This window comes from Varanus komodoensis, unplaced genomic scaffold, assembly GCF_004798865.1.
Source record: "Varanus komodoensis strain SLA01 unplaced genomic scaffold, ASM479886v1 scaffold1, whole genome shotgun sequence".
In the NCBI taxonomy this organism is placed as follows: domain Eukaryota; kingdom Metazoa; phylum Chordata; class Lepidosauria; order Squamata; family Varanidae; genus Varanus; species Varanus komodoensis.
Window position 1 is genome coordinate 6,124,532 of NW_025335268.1, and position 20,307 is coordinate 6,144,838.

A 20,307-nucleotide genomic window follows, 5' to 3' on the forward strand; every position below is an offset into this window, starting at 1 on the left:
TTAAAAAAAAATATATGTGGGTTTAAAGTAACAAGTTTGTTTATAATTCAGACACTTGTAACATTGGGCATGCGAGTAATCACCTCCACCTCTTCATCTCAGAGTCTCGACAGAACCCATCTTCCCCAATCCCACTCTGCTTTTTTTCACATTCCAATCCTGAATCATCTGGGATTTAGCCAGCAGTCCATGAGAACAGTTACCCCATTCGGCCAACCTTCTCGCTCTCAACACTTGCTGTGTAAAGAGTGACACAGATGATAACATTAAATTTTAAAACCCAGTCTGCACCATCAAAACAAGCTCCACCTGGGCAAGTAATTAGGCCAATTGTGGCCAGCATTGAAGCTGTAATGGCTTGTTTAAATTGGCAGTGTCAGCTGGTATGTATTGGGAGCCATTAGCCTAATTATCTGCTCAGACATGTATGTTGTGTTGTCTGAACTCCAAGTAACATGGTTTGTTTCGGAGAGAAACAGCCTTCATATAACCAGACAATAGACCCTGAGTTACTTGAGGGTTTCATTGTGTAGACTAATTGCCAGCATGATGTTATTTTTAAAACTAAAATAAATCCAGCAAGTAAAAATGAAAAAACAAAAACAAAAAACCGCTTTCTATAAGATTATCTGCAAGCAGGGTAGGGATAGTCTACAAGTACAGGGGTACCGTGGCTCACAAACTTAATCCGTTCCACGACTCTGGTTGTGACCCAAGTCAAATTCCCCATAAGGTTCAATGAAAATGAGGTTAATCCGTTCTGCAACTATTTTTCTTAATCAGAAAAATTTGAACAAAGTGACAAAGAACAACAAAGTACTCCTCAGCAAGTGCCTTCTGCTGCTCACTCTGGAGTTCAGCAAGTTCGTCTGACAGCTCCTCTATGTCTTCCCTGCACGAACGCAACCGCGATCGTGGCCATCTCCCCACTCGGGGGTGGGGTGGGGTGGGGAGATGTCTGCAATCGTGGGGGGGAGATGGCCGAGGTTGCGCCCGTCTTTCCTGCAGGAATGCACCCGTGATCACGCACGTCTTCCCTGCATGGATGCAACTGCGATCGTGGCCATCTCCCCACTCGGGGATCTTGGTTGCCACCCAATGTGGAGTTTGTGACCCAAGTCAAAATGTTCATGAAATTTTTGTTCGTGACCCAATTTGGTTGTGAACCAAGACATTTGTGAGCTGAGGCACCACTGTATAGAACTTTATGCATGGCAGGTCTGCTGGCAGATGGGGTGGAGACAAAGTGACTGGTACTTAGGTTGGCTCTTTTGTTTTGGAAGAAGTGTAACATATGTTGAAGAAAAATTTTAAAAATGGTAGTGTATGTCAGGGATGTTCAGGGTCTGGATACCATTTAAGTTCTCAAGGGACCACATTCCAATGATGGGTGGGCCTGAAAGCAAAAGGGGCAGGTCCAAAAATGCCAGCATATTTTATCTTAAAGACAGTGCAAAGCTCAGGAAAGCACTGAATGATTGCTGGTTGGGCTGGTTTGCCCATGTAACTGCTGCCTGTAAGCCTCCTTTGCCGTCTTTTCAACCATAGGTTCACACCTCTTGGGTTATGGTTCCTGTCATCCCCAGCCAGGACAACCAATGGATGGAACCTTTAATACTAGGTTAGTGTAATTGTAAATGGATTGAGGCTCTTGTTCCCTATGCTAAACTGAAATAGTTTGTGTTCCCCAAAAAGAGATGCTTGGGATTCTTTTCTTCTGTCGCTTCCTACAGGAGACGAGGTCCCAAACAAGGTCTTTTAATGTTGATACCTCATTTTAAAAAAATTCTGACGATATGCATCTAATTATCCAAAAATTGTAACCGTTCAGAGAGTGAGCATACATACAGCTATTATGCTTAAATTTGTATGTATGAATAGTTAAAGATTATTGCTTTGAAGCAAAGAAAATGAACATACATTATGTATTTTTTAAAATGATAGCATTTGTAATTATTATACAGCTTTTGTTTAGCATCAGCTATGCAAACTGGGAGCATCCTTGAGAAATCTAGCAAATTTCTGAAGGCATTGAAGTTTAGCTCACTAAAACCCTAGCCATTGATTTATCTGCAGGCAGGAGAAATTCCCAGGCTCCCATCTCTTTGCCAAGAGACAACTAAAAAAGATTGTCTCCACGTTGGAAGCACTATGTTTGGGCAGCACTCTCAAAACTAAGCAGCCCTGGTGAATAAACATTTAAATTTGTGCTCAAATAACATTTCCCCTTGCCTTGTCTGCTTCAGCCCTCATTAGTGTGTCAGCAAATCTCCGATCAGATAAAACCTTCACTATGAGCCACTGCAGTGTCCGTTTACACAAATCACTTGGACCCCTTTTGTACAGGGGAAAAAAACACACCATCCCGTCTAATGCTTGTTTCATTTTCCTAAGCAGGAAACTCTTGTAGGTGCTGTATAAAGCAGCGATTAGAGTCTTGGGTGTTACAGTTCTCTGATTTAAGTATCAACCTCCCAAGTTGAAGTCAGAACTGTTTGTTCAATAAAAGAAACATTTATAAGGCCTATACACATAACTTAGGCTGTTCCTGAATGAGTACTCACAGTCTCTCATCCTTTATGTCTATGGAAAAACTAATACAGTCTCATTTTGGATATCTGCAGAAAATGCAAAACGGTGTTAAGAACATTGGAGGAGCCAGGCTGGATCAGACCAAGGGTCCCTCTAGTGCAGGATTTTGTTCAAACAGTGGTCAACCAACTGCCCGTGGGAAACCCACAAGTGGGGCATGACTGCAGTAGCGACCACCCACTTACGTTCCCCAGCAACCGGAATACATTGGCATGCTGCCCCTTATTCTGGATGCAGCATGTAGCCATTAGGACAAGTAGCCATTGATAGCTTTCACCTCCATGAATTTGCCCAGTGTCCTTTTCAAGCCACCCAAATGGGTGGCCATTACTACACCTTGTGGAAGTGACTTCTGTGATTTAACTGTGAGCTGTGCGAAGAAGTCCTTCCTTTCATTTGTCCAGAATCTCCCACCAGTAAGTGTCCTTGGATGACACCCCCGGATTCAAGTATTGTGGGAAAAGGGGAAAATCCTATCCACTTTTTCCATACCATGCAGAATGATGTACACACCTATCCTGTCTCCCCAGCTTGCCTTTTTTCTAAGCTAACCAGTCCTAGGCATAACCTTTCCCTCATACTGGAGTTACTCCAGCTCCTTGCTCATTATAGTTGCTCTTTTCTACACTACCTTCCAGTCGCCAATCGACAATACCATTTGGGGTATTGTAGTGTGTTGACTGCCTTGAGCCTTTTTTGAGGGAAAGGTTTTTTGTTTGAATGAGTACTACTGTTGAATAGGTGGCGTACATACCTCACCGCTGATTTCCAGGACTCTTTGTAACCATTACTCTTCCTGGCTTGTTCTAATGGATGCTGTTTTCAAGACATGCAAGAGCTGAGAGGAAAAGTTAATTCCAGTTCGCTTCAGTCTGGCCTTACCCAGGTCTCTCTCCGTTCTTTCGAAAAGGCTGGGCTTTAAATGGGCAGGTGGTGACTTTCTTAGATGTCTACCAAGCAGTGCAATCGTTTTGTAATATCAAAATGGTTAGATTTTTGTAATGTCAGTTCAGTCTAATTTATGATGTGCTGCATATGGTTGTTTGCATCATACATTATTTTTATGGGTAATGGACTCTCATACCATCTCCCACCTCAGCTGCTTGTAAAAAGCCCAGCCTGGGGTTTTGCATGTACTTGTTCACGTAAGTTTCCTATTAGTTATAACTTATGGTGGAAAGCCAACACCTGTGATAATGGAATGCATATGACTGTGTAACTTTGTATAAATGTTAGTACAGCTGCTCCCCAGCCTATGCCATGCATTGCAGTGCATGTTTTTAAGATCATGCAATGTGCTTGAAGTTACAAACAGGCATGTTTAAACTTTACTCTAGAATGTCAGGCTCCTGTGGGTATTTAAACAACTTAATTTTCTCATCCAGGCTGATCAGTTTTGATCAAAGCACACTTCTAGAATAATCTTTGAAACATGTACCTTTTCATATTGCTTTGTATGTTTAAACCATATGCTGTACTTACTGAATTTGTGCAAGAACTTTCCCATAAGCTTTGATCACACCCCTGCTGGTTCAACAAGCCTTGGTTTTATGCTGTGGAGGGGAGAGCTAAACTGATCTTTCACATCATCTGTTTGTGTCTTTTATGCACATATGTTTCATATTTTAATGTAAGCCCCATATACATCTAAGATATATGTTATATTACTTCTGTGCTTTGTATAAAGTACTTTACACTTTTAAGCATCATAGATAGGTGTTTTTAGCATCATAGATAGTAAAGTTGGAAGGGACCTATAAGGTCATCCAGTCCAATCCCCTACCCAACGCAGGTTTCCAGGTTAAAGCATCCCTGACATGTCCAGCTGCCTCTTGAATGCCCCCTGACCTCCCTACATAATTTGTGCCATTGCCATATTGCATTAACAGTCAGGAAGTTTTTCCTCATGTTCAACAGGCACTCTGGACTGTTTGACGAATCCTGGGCCACCCCTTCCTTTTGATTTCTCACCCTTCCCATCCAGCAGGTTGCCAAGGAAAGGACAGATCTGGATTGAGCCCATGCAGAAAGCATTCGACAATTGGCTGAGGGCTGCAAATTGCTCACTCTGGGCAAAATTGCTGCTTCTGGGTGACAGCTGCTGGTAGGAGGGCCCTGTTGGTGGCCCTGCCTCCCTTCACTCCCTCTGCTATAGACTGATGCCTTTATGTTGAAATGGTAGGTCCACTACATGGCACTTTTATTCTTATGGGTAGACCAAACACATAAGAAATGTGCCAAAATGACAGCAGTATTTCAATGATTGAAAAATCCATTAAGGCATGAATCATCTGTAGTGAGCAGCAATGCCCAAATGAGCATAGGTGACTCCCTGGACACACAGTATTTTCTTATTCCTCAAATGGCCCTAGCCATCCTGGTTAGGCTTGCTCAGAGCATGAGTAATGTGGCAAAGGATTATATGACAGAGAGGAACTTGTGGGTGAGTGGAAGGGAGTGGCTAGCTGAAGGATGATGTGATCTGGAAGAATACCATACCACCAATGGTCTCAATGTGGAAAGTTAAGTCACAGTGCCCTTCTTACCTGTATCCCATTATTTTGTGACTGAATCAACTTGCACATTGCTACATTGCTGGTAAATGATAAAGCAGATAAACATATCACAAACTTTGTATGCTTTATTTTTCCAGGACTGGTCTTGCATTATGCAGTATATAATAATTTCATGTGCATATAATGTTTATGGCTCCATGCGTGCTAGCAAGACTGGTGTAGAGCCAGTTATCTCACCTCATAATAAGCCACCAGAGCTTTTAAGTTGCCAGCAAGGTAAGATGCATGTGACCTGACTTCTCTAAAGTTGGACCTTCCTTTGCCAGAAACCAGCTGACTTACAGAGAGTGCCATGGAAATCAGCCTGTTTGAACCTTTTGCGGTTCAAAACTGCACAGGTGTGCATAATGTTCCTTTTGAGCTGAAGAGCCTGGGTAGTTGGTTAGCTTGTCCACAACAAGCTGAAATCAAAGCTTGCTTGTTAAGAGTCTGCTTCTATTGTGTAAAATCCTTTTTTGTTCCTTTATATATCTACCCTGGTAACATCTGTTTCACAACCACACCTATTAATGAAAAGAGAATAATCTTCTTGTATCTGAAAAGCAAAGGTAGCAGAATATTCCATGAGTACATCCTGCTTATGGAAAAGATCATTACTAGCTATATTAATGGCATCATCAGATTTCTAGTGGTATGGACAAATTGCAGCTTTATGCTCCTACAAAACAAAGCATCTTGCTTAATCTTTACAGATGGCTGCCTTTGATGCTGTGTTGAAATGCCACCGCTGGAGTCTGCCATTGTCCATATGCTGGTCTTCCTGAGCTGGCAGACTTGCTCTTAATTCTGGGAATGTGTCTGTATTTCCCTGTATTTATATTTTCTAGAGGCCAGAGTGCAGTATAACATTAAGCTGAGTGCTTGTGTAGTTCTGATTTGACCATCATTAAAGGCTAGTCTTGTCCTCTTGAGGGCCACTTGATTCTCCAGACAGTGGTCCAAGGGCTAGAAATGTATTTGGCCATGCAGTTCCGCTCTCCTGTGAAAGGTCATGCTCTGTAATGCATGCTTCAGGGAGTGAACAGCCAGGGTATTGTATCAGCGTGAACGCCCCCACCCCTGGGATGTGCTACTGAAGTGTACAATATCTTGCAAGCTTGGCAGATCATAGCTGAGAAAGACTATATTCATCAAGACAAGGAGACTGCCTTCTTTATTTCATTTCTACACCAGTCTTTCACCAAAGCAGTGCATAAAACAACAATAAAATCTAAATATCATACAGTGAAACAACATTAAAATGAATTTAAAATAGCTGAAAGACATACAGTAAAAAAGATCCTGCAAAGGAAAAGAATCTCTTGGGTAATCCGCTCAGGCTCCTGGCTGACCAGCTAGATCTTTAAAGGCCCCTGGTTAACAGGCCGTTTTGACCAGGCACCAAAAAGATGGCAAGGGCTGCAGCAGGAAGGTTGTTCTAGAGATGGGGGGGGGGGCACCACAGAGAAGACCATCCCCCTTGTTGCATCCCTACAAGCTTCCACTGGACTGGCACTCAGAGGAAGGTCCCAGAGATTGAGTTTAGTGTCTGTGTAGATCATGTTGTGAGAGAGATGTGAGTAATTATTAAAGTGATGCATGTTTGGTGTAAAGAAAAGGGAAAAAAAGACTTACTTCACAAATGCCGCTGGTGATTGATCAGGAGACAGATCTTGGGGTTATGGTGAACAGTACAATGAAAATAAATGCTGTATGGTTAGGAGTGGTGGAAAAACTATGTTAAGAAAGATTAGCAAAGCAATTAGAAGTAAAAATGCACATATTATGTATTTCCAGTATCACAACATCTTTATATAGATCTGTGGGTTTTGCCAGATATTTTGTCACCTAGGAAGACATGGTTTGGCCATAAATGCAGGACCGATAAAAGAAATAATTGACAAAACTTGATTTAGCTTATTGGATTCATTGCTGTAGAATGTAGTGGGGACCCTGCTTTAGATGGGCTCTTTAAAATGGGTGAAGGATAGTTCTGCTTGCAATGACAGATCAATGTTTAGAGGCATCATGCTTTTGAATATCAGTTGGTGGTGTCCTGGTGATACTGGGAAACAATGGGAAAGGGCTAATGCCTTCATTTCCGGACATGAGATGCTGGAGCAAACATAGCTTTGGTCTGGCTCATTAGGACTACTCTTGTGTTCCCAGTATAAAGGAGACCTCTGATTGCAAGCCTTACTGAATAATGTACATGCACAACAGATTATGTAAATGATGTATCCAGACTCCCCCAACCTCATGCCATCCAGCCGGGATTTATAGATCCAGCACCTATGGAGGGCAACCAAGTTGGAGAAGGTTGGAAACCCAAGTGAGGCTGTGCAAAAGGTGCTTAATGTAATAACTAGTTTACTTTTTAAAGAATCTACAGAGGGGTAATTAGTAGCAACGCTTGGCGCTTACCCCATAGAAATGGAAGACAGCTGTGTCACTGCCCCATTCTGCCTTGCCAACCTTGTCCAGAGATCAAGTCTTCACCATTACCAGCTGTTACCTTTGAGCCCTTTCCCCTTGGGAGAAACTCAGCTGTCCTATAGAAGAGACCCACAATTCCAGCCCCCAGCCAGCCTGACTCACGGCGATTTGCTTGTGCGTGTCATTCCGGCACCTCTCGGAGGCATCGCAGAGAAGCTTCAGCCAGGCTCTGTGTGAGTGTGTTTGTTTGTTTCTGCCGTTTTGAACAGCTAACTATTTGCCTCGAACACTTCCAGAATGATTCCTCTGCACGTTGCGCTTGCATCCGTTCGTTTTGAGGCAATGCTTTAAATTCTTCAATGCCATATTTGTTGGCTGAACAAGGAAAGATTTTTCCCCTTCTGCAAAGAAATGCCTTAACCGCACATCTCTAGTTTCTGCCCTATGCTTTTGATACAGCTTAACAGCAAGGCATTTCAGAATTAGGTGAGTTAATGTAACTAGCACACTCTTTCCTCCCTCTCCCCTCTTTTTTTGGCAAGGGTATCTTTGGCTTGTTGGTTCACACAGAATTTTTGGCTTAAAAGGAAACTGCAGTTGCAGAGTTTTTATATGCCTGAGAAGAAGAATGGTACAACTTAATTGGGTTTGTGTGATAAGGGTGTCTACCACCAAGGAATGCCTTTAAGTAAGAGATTACCATTTTTGTTGTGTCTCGCTGCCTTGTACAGTGATTTCAGGGAAGAAAATATGCTGAACATTTTGAAAGAAAGCAGAATGTGTCTGCAAAAGCTGGCTGTACAAGCTCACTGATTCAACCTGATTTGTATCTGAAATTTACTTGGAGATAGTTCAGGCGCAGCAATCCATTTCTGCATGTGATGAAGCAGGATTAGGAGAACTGTGCATTGAATGCCATCTAAAGAAACTATGTTTAATGTGCCAGAAATGTGTAGCCTTGTGACATTACTTTTACTTGAAAAAGTGCAGTTATTGATAACAGATGTCTTAAGGTATTGTGAATCTACTGCCACTTTGAAAAGTTTGCCATGTTTAGATATAAAATAGTTAACAAGTTATATTCTTGAATTAAATCTCAGCTGTCCGTAACAATGACTGTGTCAGAAGCCTGGCTTAATTTATTTCAGCTATGCAGCTTTTGTTAGTGCAGCAGGACGCCATGGCAAATCCAGAATGTAGACCATCGGTAATAGTTTTTAAACTTATTGGATGATGTAACTTTTCAAGTGCATGTACTAAGAGGGGTTCTTTTACTGTAATGCATTATCTTAACAGAATGTTCTACTGCTGTGTTAGTTTAAATATTGACCTTTCCTGTTTGCATAAATTATTGCAAGTGCCTGTGAAATTTTCAGTAGAGGGAGTTTGTTTTTCAGCTGGAAAAAGAGAGCATATGACATGGGTGGAGAACATTATTCTAAGCATAGGATTTGTGCTAATGAAAACTGTCTTTTACATAGTAATGAAAAGGCACTGAGCTGTGTGAATAAGCGTTAGTGTAATGGCTATAGTGAAATTGCAGTGTGTTAGATGTAAACATCTCGCATCAGTATTCTTAACAGACCTTTTAGATTGTGCCGAGAGTCTATAGCTCCCTCCCTTGATGCAGGGATGACTTTTAGCTATGTAATTTGTAGTCTAAAATACATGATTTGAAAATTTACCTAACTCTACAATGTCTGACTCTAGTCTTCTGCTGTTTGGTGAGGTGAAGAGGTTGTTGATGTATTTCGCTAAGGATTCTGCCTCTTTCTCCAGTTAAGTAAGCTCTTCATTTTTGTTGTTTTCCTTTACTTTAAGGAATTAGCCAAAACAGAAATTGCAGCTGGGTATTAAAGTCCCTTTTAGTTAGCATAGTATGATCCCAGCAGGTGAAACAACTTGATTACACAAAGATATATCCAGTGGTGGCTTTGCACTCACCGTGCCCTTCCATGCGCATTAGGTGGGGCACCACACATTTGCCAGTCCCCCATTTTCTGACTGCATCCCTACATCCTGCATTGTTCCAGAAGGTCCCCCATCCTGCAATGGGTGGGTGTGGATCTGTAGAAATCATGTGCCCTGCTTTACACAAGCAGAAGTGTTTCCTGTAAGTGCAAAGTCTCTGCTGGATACATTCCATATTGTTTCAGCTTCTTCTAGGTAAGCTAACCTGTTAAAAGATGTTTTAATTTCATCTCCCCATCCTTATGATTATCCCTAGTAGGAATCCCTTTGTTCCATTGCTGCAGTTGATGAATTAATGTGTGTTCTCAAATCCAGTCCATTTAGTGCCTTATCCGCCATGCCTTTTTTTAAAACTACCTTTGCATGGTGATTTCTGGAAACTCCATGTCAGAAAAACTGCACTTTCTGATCCAGCCTGCAGCAGAGGAAATGAAATAATTTCTTAGAGTCAGGAGAGACACATAAATGTCTTTTGGGGTGTGGATTAGCAGTAATGTAGCGCAACCATGAATGCATGGAGAGATGATAAACTTAAAATGTTTTGTTTTGTGGCTTGGAAGGTGTTGGACAGTATGACAAAATCAATTTAACTGACAAATATTTAAAGAGGACTCTAGCAAATGACTGAGTCAATAAGAGCATGACAGTGTAACTCAAAATCCACGTTCGGGGAACATAAACCCTATGTGAAAGATAAATTATTAATGCACGTTTAAGAAAGACCTAAAATTAAGGAATATTGAGTTATGCAATGGTTTCATTTTGCTAGAAGAAGGAACCCACCGGTGGAATGTATTTCCCCCCATGCCACTGCAGCCCCACTCCAAATGGATTCCAGCCTTGGAGGCCTGCAGGGGGTAGGAAAGGATGGGAAGTCTCATTGCATGTCAGCTGGATCCATCCCATCCTCTGTAATAATTGATAGTCAATACCAACAAAGAGTGTTGGGACAACTTAAGACATAGAGCAGTTTCTCTCTCTCTCTCTCTCTCACGTGTACATAGGGAGAAGAAAAATGTTAGCAATAAGGGACATGAAATTTAATAAATACAGACAGGAGATTGGATCCAGACTAGGTTAGTCATGCTTTAGGCCCCATTGCAATCAGTGGGATGTATGCTGGTCATGACTAATGCTGATTTGATTGTATTTATTCAGACAGTTTTAAACAGTCTCTCTTCTTTTGTGGATACCAGGGCAGATGTACAAATATGATTAGAATAATGCATAGTTCAGTAAAAAATATTCAAAACACATCACTAGAGAAGGCAGCCAAAATCAACCAATAAAAAGGTTTGGGTAAACAAAAGGTGTTGAACTGGCAGTGTTGACATTAGCTGTAACTCCAAGGAAGAGGATATTCCAGTGAAGAATATCACTGGATATTCAGTGCCACAGCAAAGAAGGCTCCTTGCCTTGTTGACACATCACAAACTCAAGGTTCTTCAAGATTTTAAGGTACAGGCATTTTAGGGAGTCCCTACTGATATTGCATCCCATGTTACTGAGGAAATGTACCAATACCTTCACTTGGACTCTGAAGCAAATAAGCAGCCAGTGTTGCCCCTTCAGTATAAATATAATCCTTTTCTGACTGGCTGTACCAATTGCAGTTCTGGAAGCTGCATTCTACTTCCTGAAGCTTCTGACTCAGCTTCAAGGGTAGCCCCCTGTAAAACGTAGGACAGTAATCTAGTTGAAAGCCTACTAGAGTATGAAGCATGTAGCCACAATATTCCTGTCTGGAAACAATCCTAGCTTGTGGAACCAGCCAGAGATGGGACAAGGCACTCCTTGCCACTGAAGCTACCTTGGCCTCAAGTGGCAATGCTGGATCAAGGAATACCTCCAAGCTACACTCCTGGTCTTTCAGGAGATGGTGACCTGGTCCAGAAGAGGCTGCACACCCAAGTCATCAAAATGAAAACCATATCAATGTGTTGGGTTTCAGTGTAATTTTATTGCTGTCATCCAGCTCATTGCTAATTCCTTATACTGGGTCTGCACCTTCACAGTGTTCCTTGGCTCAGATAACAATGCAGAACAGAGCAGGGTGTTACCAGTATATTCAGTAACTTCTGCCTAATCCATAAAACTAATTTAAAGTGGTTAAAGCATGATCGCCTTGGTCTGGATTCAACCCAGTGGTAATTACATTAAAACTTAGACTTAAAGGTTGTAATTATCGCTGTCAGTTATTGTTATGCTTCATGCTGCTCTGTCTTCTTTGCTGGCATTTCTTTTTCTTCCTAAGTTGATCAATACGCGTGTCAACTTAGGATGGCATTTGATTTATCAGATGGATGAGACTCTCACTTGTTCATCTTTTAAGGTACCAGAAGATTTCATTGGGCTTGCTGCAGCAGACTAACATGGTTCATTTTAGAAGTGGATAGTTTGCTGTTCTGGTTGAAAGAAGGTAGTCTGTTGCCTAGCAATCTTTCTAGAACAGATTTCTCCTCACAGCTCATATCCATTGCCAGGATTAAAAGTTGTAGAGGTCCAGTTCAGATAGGGAATGAGATTGCCAATACAGTGGTGATTCTTTTAACCGCTTACCCTTGCTGCCAAACTCCTCATAGGAGAGGAGGCTGGAAAAGTAAGTGTGGGGCTCGCTGTTCATTTGCCAGTCCAATTGGGGAAGGAGATGCTGCGAGGGTTCTGCTGTGCGTGGGGTCCAGGAACACTAGCTGGTCCAACTTAAAGTAGACACAAACTCCTTTGTTGTGGGAATGGTATTCTCTTGACATGGCACTTACTAGATGAGTAACTAGGAACATAGTTAAATAAGACAGATGTTTGATGGAATAGCTGGCGGCCCATAAACAGAATAACAAGCAAGTGCCAGGAAATGGTGAGAGGCTCCCATGCATTGTGAATAGCAAATATGCTAGGGAATTTCAAAAATGTCAAGCTGAGCGCCAGAAGCTAAGATCAATGACACTAAGCATTTTTTAAAAAACTCTGTAATTGCCTGAGGAATACTGACCTGAGAGATAGGTAGACCTCACTGATAAAAGGATTAGGTACCCACACCCATTACTTCTGGGTTTTTTTAAAAAATCCAAAATGTAATAGAGGAACAATTGTGTCTACATCTTGCCTTTATTTAGTTGGCTTGGAAAGACTTTCCTCCTGCTGCTGATCACATTCTTTTTTATTTTTGGTTTGTTTTGCTTTTTAAAGTGGAAATTCCATATATGGCATTTTACATTTGGACCTAGATATGTCAAGATACCTGAGAATAGATAATTTTAATTAACTTTACATATTATTGCATATTGATTGATTTTCCCTTCCGGAAACATGTATGAGAACTTTTCCCTTCCAGAACCATGTATGAGAAGACCTTTTCACTTAGTCTGTTATATTTTTATGGCCGTGCTTGATTTGCTACCATTCAAGAATATAAGGGTTTGAAAGAATCTGCCCCCCCAACCATTATTGTTTGGCTGGAAGTGCCCCCCATATATTTATGACTTCATATACAACTGCATCATAAATTGAATCTAGGCTAAATGTAAGAGAGTTAAGATCTATAAATGCTCTGGGCTATATAGCAACTTCAACCACATTTCCAATACATCATTCCCACCTGATTTTGCACTTGTCCTTTTGAACAGTAAGTGGTGTTAGTCCAGATGGCTTTTCTTGAGCCAGTGTTGTTTTAAGCCTGCTTCTCCCTAACCCCTCCTGTTTTTAATAATAAAAAACTCTTTAGAGCAATGAAAAACGTCATCTGGGCCTAAAGGAATGGGAAAGGCTTATCCACATCTAAATTAACATTCACTTGAGTGAACACAAAGTCTTACATACATACTGAGTTTTGTAGAATTGCTGTTCTGGGTTGAAACCCGGAGGGCAGGTCTTTGGTCAGAAAACAATGTTGAGTGTTGTTGCAAAGAAACGTGCAAGATGGTTATGAAAACTGTCCATATGTAGAGTTGGTATACTGCCTGGTTAAACAAGTTTTGCCTGGATTTGGAGAATGCTATTGGTGTCATTTTAGGGGGCCATTAGCTGGCCTTTTTTCCTTAACTTTAATTTAAACCAGACTTCCCCAATCCCTCCCTCAGTGAGCATGCCCAGTGGCTGGGCATGCTGGGAGTTGTAGTCTGAACCATCTGGAGGGCATCAAATTGGGGAAGGCTGATTGAAACAAAATGCCAGCGGCCCTTGTGGTTCTGGAGTTATTAGGGGAAATGCATAGGCTTTGCTCGACACAATCATTCAGTAAGAAGTAAGTCGGTTTGCAACTTCCAGTTCACAGTGTGAATGAAAATAAAGAGACTGACTGGAACCTGGTGGAGGAAAATAAGGTATCTGTTTTTGGTTTGGGTTGACATACCTCTATATGGGCAATTGTTTAACCAGCAATAGGTTACTTTATATGTGACTTTGCCACAAGGTGGTGTCCAAAGCAGCTCACAACAATATCAGATGAACACTCACAAATACAATAATGCAAAGACACAGTGGCATGAACAGTTCCCATTATAAATAATCACAGACCCAATCAGTAAATAGAGGATAAGCATATCTTAGATCTGTTGAACTCAGGGCATCTTGCATTTGGCAGCTTTCCCGCCTTTTACATGGCAGCCTTCCACAAGCATTTTCATAACAGCGAAGAACTTCAGGAGAGAGAGAAAGTAGAACCAGGAGGCAGCTTTAAATGATAATATTGTATAAACAGCTGCTTTGGGTGTTCATCCAGAAGTGATTGTCCTTGAAATCTGGAAAACAGAAGCAGATGTCAATGAGAGACAAGCAATCCTGGACTCCAGAGCCGACACTATACCAGTTGCCTGCCCTGCACTGAATTTGGTCGGTGCTGGAAACATTTGCTGGACTGAGAATCGGAGGCATATGGAGGAGAGGTTGTTTGCTGACCGTCAAGGGTGAGCCTTTGTTTGGTGCTGCCCTGCCTTCCTGCCTGGGAGCCCCTGCAGGAGCTGCTGTCTGGGACGCGCAGCAGCTGGGCATGGCTTCTTTTGGCCGTCGGAGCGGAGCATTTCCTCTGCTCTGTCCCACCCTCTGTGCAAGGAGCCCCCCGGGGCTAAAGGTGATTCCTGGTGCCTCGTAGCATATTTTTGGTTTTGTGGAGAGATGTTAGGAATGAGACACAGGAGTGTTTGGGGTTTAGGTTTTTAGCCGTAAAGAATAAATATCTTATTGAAATATTGCTACCTTACATTAGTTGTAACCTGAGTATGTAAGAAAAGTGTAGAGGCCCTGTCCACATGCACCATGATAGCCCCTCATGGCTTGGAGTACCTTTGGGGGTCTCTTGTGTTGTGCTAGGACTGTATTGTTGATATTGGTGCAATAGTCACACAACCTTATTCATACATCTGCAAATAATGCAATTGGCATAGTCTGTCCATTATTAATTAGTCCATTTGTTTGCCAAATTAAAACCTGCTATTTCAGAAATCTGCTATTAGAAGAATCTAATCTGCTGTTAGAAGAATGGCTACCTAAAGTAGGACCTTTTCTGTGTTAGCACCTCAGCTGTGGAAAATGCTCTCCAGAGAGGTGCGCTTGACACGGACACTTTATCCATTTCAGCACCTGGCTGAAACCTTTTTATTCACCCAGTATTTTAAGGTATGATGGCATTTTTAAGGTGGGAATTTTTTTACCGCCTTATTATTATTGTTTTTTTACATTGCTTTTTCATTGCGCTGTTACTATTGTGAGCCATCTTGAGATCTGTTTTGGTATAGACAGGATATAAATGTTTTAAATAAATAAATAAGCTGATTAATTTGGGGCCCATCTTTACCATTCAGTTCTGGAGAAAACATTAAGAATGTGTTATTTGTTTCTCCTCTAGCTGTGCAGAAGTGACCAGTTAGTTGCTCCCCCAGTGTCACTGCACATATTCTATCACAGTATCTCCAAAATGAGAGTCCTTGGTCACTTTTCCATATGTTGAGATTCTCAGTTCTCGCAGCCCCTCGCATCACCAACCGTTTCTGCTCATGTGGCAACCTTGTGCATGACGTGCTCTGCCAAATGCGAGTGCTCGCTTCCCCAGTGAACTCAACGCCAGTGCGAAGTGGCTGAAGTCCATGTGGTGTCTGATGTTTATGCATCCTCATTCATTGGATGTGCAATTCCACTGTGCCCCACTACTGCATTATAAATATAGCCCCCATTCTCTCTCTTGTGACATCTTGGATCACAGCACACGCGTGACTTCATGCAATAATAGCTTGTCTTATTGTTGTTTTTCCTGCTTTGGATCATCCATTCTTTTGGTCTGTCTGCATTTTTATTTCTTCTTGTTTCTGCCTTGAGAACCATCAGAATAGGTTGGATACCCATATTAAATTATTATTCTGTCATAAATTATTAGTCTTTTCAAAGACCAGAAAAACCCATACTGGCTGGGGATGATGGGATTAGTCCAACAAACCCAGAGGGCACCAAGCTTGGGGGAAGGCTGTAAAATCTACACTGAAGGCAACTTTTTCTTGAAAAACAGAAAACAAACCTATTTTGTAGGATAGGTATGTTGCTTACTCTGTAGTTTGTTCTCCCATTACCATGGCTGCTTTGTTGTAAGCCCTGAGCCTTTTTGAATTGCTGCATGTCCAGCCCATAATCCCCACCTCTGTTTCAGCTGATGTGCTAATCCTCCCATGCCATGATTATTCCTGTACCCGAGAAGAAGTTCCCTGGGCAGCGAAGGATAAAGGATTAGTTGTAGGGTTGTTTTTTAAAGTAGTATTGTGTTTTCTTATGCTTTTTCCCAGCTGGTCATATTTACCTTTACGTAGTGCCAAGTTTTCAACAAATTCAGACAAGCCTAATAAAGCCTGGTAAACCTGTTCTCTAAATGATACCATGGGAGTCTGTTCTTCATTCATAACATCAAAAGTGCAATTGCAACCTTTTCCTGAATCACTCCTTTTCTGAATAACGGTGAAGGATCAGATTGGACTTTGTGAAAATGGGCCCTTCTCATTCATGTCCCACCTCGAGCTATGGGATGCTCTTCTATGGGCTGTCTGTTCAGCATCTTCCCCTCTGACATTCTGCAAGTTGGCTAAAATGCTTGTTCGTCATGCTTTTAATTGCTGGGAGATTTCCCCCCCCTGTTGCTTACTGCTGCAGCATTGCTGATTTTTCTCTGTGTGCGCTTGTATCTTACCATGTACAAATCAGGAATGTGCACATCTCTGCCCAATTGTCATGGAGAATGAAAAAGGAGCTAAAAATGAACTTCCTATTTTTTAAAATTTGCTAGCCTGCTGCAATAGGTCATGAAGTCATTTTCCAACCCATTTTCTTGTCATCTTTGTGTTTTTAGTGTAAATCCAGCCACCCCCAACCTCATGCCCTCCAGATGTTTTGGAGTTCAACTCTCATCAGCCCCAGCTAGTATGGCCAATAGTCAAGAATGCTAGAAGTTGTGATCCAAAACATCTGGGGGACACCAAGTTGTGGAAAGGGGCTGTAAGCCGTTCTTTGCAAGTTGCTTTGGACAACCAGCTTGCTCCCACTTCTTTTGATCAAGCCATTAGCTGATAGCTCAGCTAAATAAATATTCATAACCTTTGTTTTCTGTATATGTTAATAAACATGCATGTGCACACACACATGTATGTATGTATATATCATATTTGTGGAGGATGATGATATTAAGATATTAACATCATTGGGCACTTTCCTCAATAACAGCAACAAAATAGACTCAAGATGACTTGCAAGAAACTTAAAACATACAATAATTTAAAACAGCTAAAAACAGTTATCAAGATATCAGTGATGACCATGGACAATTCAACCAATGATTAGAAAGGCCATTTTATCTCATCAAGTACAGAACAGTAGAGGAAAATCTTAATCTGTTGCTGCAAGGATGACAATGTTGGTGCCAGGTAGACCTTGCTAGGGAGGGCAATATATGGAAGAAAGTGTTGGTGTGAGAGCATGCCATTAAATCTGTTCCACTGGCTCTGTGTGTGTGGGCGATATGTGTGGGCTCTTTCAAGAAAAAGTTTTCCTTTATGGATCACATCCTTACTATTCCATCTCTTTTAGTGGCCACTCTGTAACTGCTTTCTGGTTTGCGAAAAATCCCTGCTACTTCAGCTCTTTAGTACTTCAACAAAATAAATACATGCATTTTCAGAAAGCAAGCAGCTTTTGTGAAGTGCTTCATTTTATGCTACTTCAGTCATTCATTCTCATTATGTTTTAAGTATTTTCAGACAGAAACCAGCTTTCAAGATCTGCTTTATTTTATATTCAGCAATGTTTGTTCAGTAGTTTTAGCAATTATCTACTGATTTGGGGTACCTGGGGGGTCGGGAGAACATATCAAGTAAAAATGTCTGGAATTGGATACTGAAGCAAAATATTTCTTCTGTGAAAGTGCTGTCAAGTTATGACTAGTTGCTGTTTGGTATTAACTTTGCAAAGTGTCTGAGTATAACACAGAAGAAATAGTGTTAAGTTACATTATCCAGGACTCATTTTTTCCCCTTTAGCTTTAGGCACTGTGGATTCCAAACCCCAGTAACTCTGAGAAGCAGCACCCGGGGTTGCTATGCATCGCATTCCAAGATGCAAAGCACCTTCTGTGCAATATTACTGCTGAACCAGTGGAGTAGCTCAGCAGGCTGAACATTTGTAACTCTAGCAGCCCGGTAGTGCAGAAGGAAGAGAAACCTAGAAAGCAAAGATTCAAAAACTGAATCTTGCTGAATTATTGACAAATGCTAAACTTTTACCACATACATTGAAAATAGATTAGTATAATAATCGGTATCTTATTCTAGATCTTGAAGGGTCTTTCTGATTTGTTCTCCCCAATCTTCATCGTCCTTCCACAGCCTAGTGCCCTCTAGATTTTTTTGAATTCATATCACATGTAGCCAGTATAACAATATCCAGTATTCTGGGAATTATAGACCAAAACATCTGGAGGGCAAAAGGTTGGGAACGGGCTAGAGTAGTCAGTCCTCAAGTGCTCTTTGCTACATTCTTAAAACTCCAGGATTTCCTCAAATTTGAAGGGCCAGTTTGAATGACCACCAGCACCTTCCATGGCTTAAATAAGCTACAGAGGGTTTTGGCGCTTCCCAGGCCACTGGTGTGAATATTCAAGGTGCAACAGGTCATTGCAATGGCTTATCATGTTGTGTGAAGCCAGGCAGGGTGGCTTGGCACAAGCCGCCCCAGTATGCTGCTATAGCGCAGTCTTAACACTGAGCCTTTACACACACACACAAAACAAACTTTTTCCTTTTTCCTCCTCAAAGCATTTTACGCCACACCAGAACTTGGGAGCATGGCTACGAGCAATGGAAACAGTGACTCGATAGTTTTGAGCAATGGCAGCATTCCAAGCAACACAAACCCAGATCTCCTCTCAACCAGCGATGGCACGGTCACCGTCCAAAACCTCCCACCCAAGGAAACCACAGGAAGAACAGTGAGTGCAAATGGGTGCCTTCAGCTCAATGGCATGCTCAAAGCATCATTTCTGCCTGTAGATGACCAAAGACCTCCGCAGGTGTTGCCGCAGTGCTGTCGCCCTTGTCCATTTCATCATCCACGAAATAGCCATAGCAACCTTCAAGAATGTCTCTCTCTGGCTGGCCACCCAGCACCATCTCCAGTAACTTCCTGCTGTCCTAACCCTCACACTGAATATTCCGCCTCTGCTTGCCCCAAACACCCTCCCTTGTATCCGCCTGCCTGCTGCCTTCAGTCTTCGCCCTCATTCTGCCTACATCAGTGGCCAGAACATTTTCAGCACCAGCCTGCACAGCAACATATATCCAGTATACGGTAAGTAGAGTGCGTTTTCTACATGGTCTGAACTGGTTCCAGTTCTATATGCTTTTTGGTGTGCATCACACAATATGCATGGAGATTTTAGAGCAATCCAGCGTGAGCTAAATCCTTCTTCCTATGGTGCTTGTGTTTACACACATCCCACAGCCCATTCACATGTGCTTCTCCCCATCCCATAACTACCACATATATTCTTTTCTCTCTCCCCACCCCACAAGCTTTTTTTCATGTGCGCTCACATTCCTATACCTATGCACCGTGCATTTTGTGGAGGTGCCATGAACTATGCAAGAGAGTACACATCTTGCATTCATTCACACTCGTGTGTGTTGTGAATACCACCCACTGATCCCTCCATTGTTCAGTGTTTTACACACATGGCACATCTCTCTCCCCCCTCCCCCCACATTTTTATAGCTACTATGATTTATTAAGCACACATGCATACACAAACATCGCCCTTCCATTCTGTCTCTCCTGCACACGCATAGACCCAACAACCCCATTCACCCACAAGGATACCCCTCACACAGCCTATGCATCTCCCCATATAAACCTGCACACATCATATTCTCATACACTCCACTCTCTTCTTCTCCCTTCTTCTTCCCTGTCTCTTTCATGTACATGTGTGCACTTGCACACACACACACACAGAGTTCAGCTTCTGTATTGTGCAGCAGGAAAGCACGCCCTTTTTGTCTGTGTCCAACTGCCTGGGCTACTGAGCTGCACAGTGGCTTCTGTCCTCGTCACACAGACAGAAGCAACGCAATCTAGGTATGGCAAAGAGCTTGTCTTTGTTCTCCTTGTCCAGGGCCCCTTCCTTACCACACAGCCTGGAAACTCAGCAGCTCCCTCTCCCCAAGGAGTGTGGCCTCCGGGAAGGAGGCCTCAGCCAAGACTCCGCCGGCCACATCCAGCTCACAGAGTAGTG

General features: G+C 42.1%; 1 protein-coding gene across 3 annotated transcripts in view; it reads left to right on the top strand.

Moving 5' to 3' along the window:
* DISP1 (dispatched RND transporter family member 1) overlaps window positions 1–20,307 on the top strand; it is an 83,576-nt gene that overhangs the window by 24,297 nt on the left and 38,972 nt on the right. For 2 of the 3 annotated variants that reach the window (XM_044432188.1, XM_044432276.1), the window contains exon 2: window positions 18,833–19,364. In XM_044432188.1, coding sequence (XP_044288123.1) covers window positions 18,862–19,364 — 503 coding nt within the window. In that variant the 5' untranslated portion in view covers window positions 18,833–18,861. Of the gene's footprint in view, window positions 1–8,525; window positions 8,597–18,832; window positions 19,365–20,307 lie in introns of those variants that run through there. The other variant, XM_044432368.1, reaches the window with a different exon arrangement.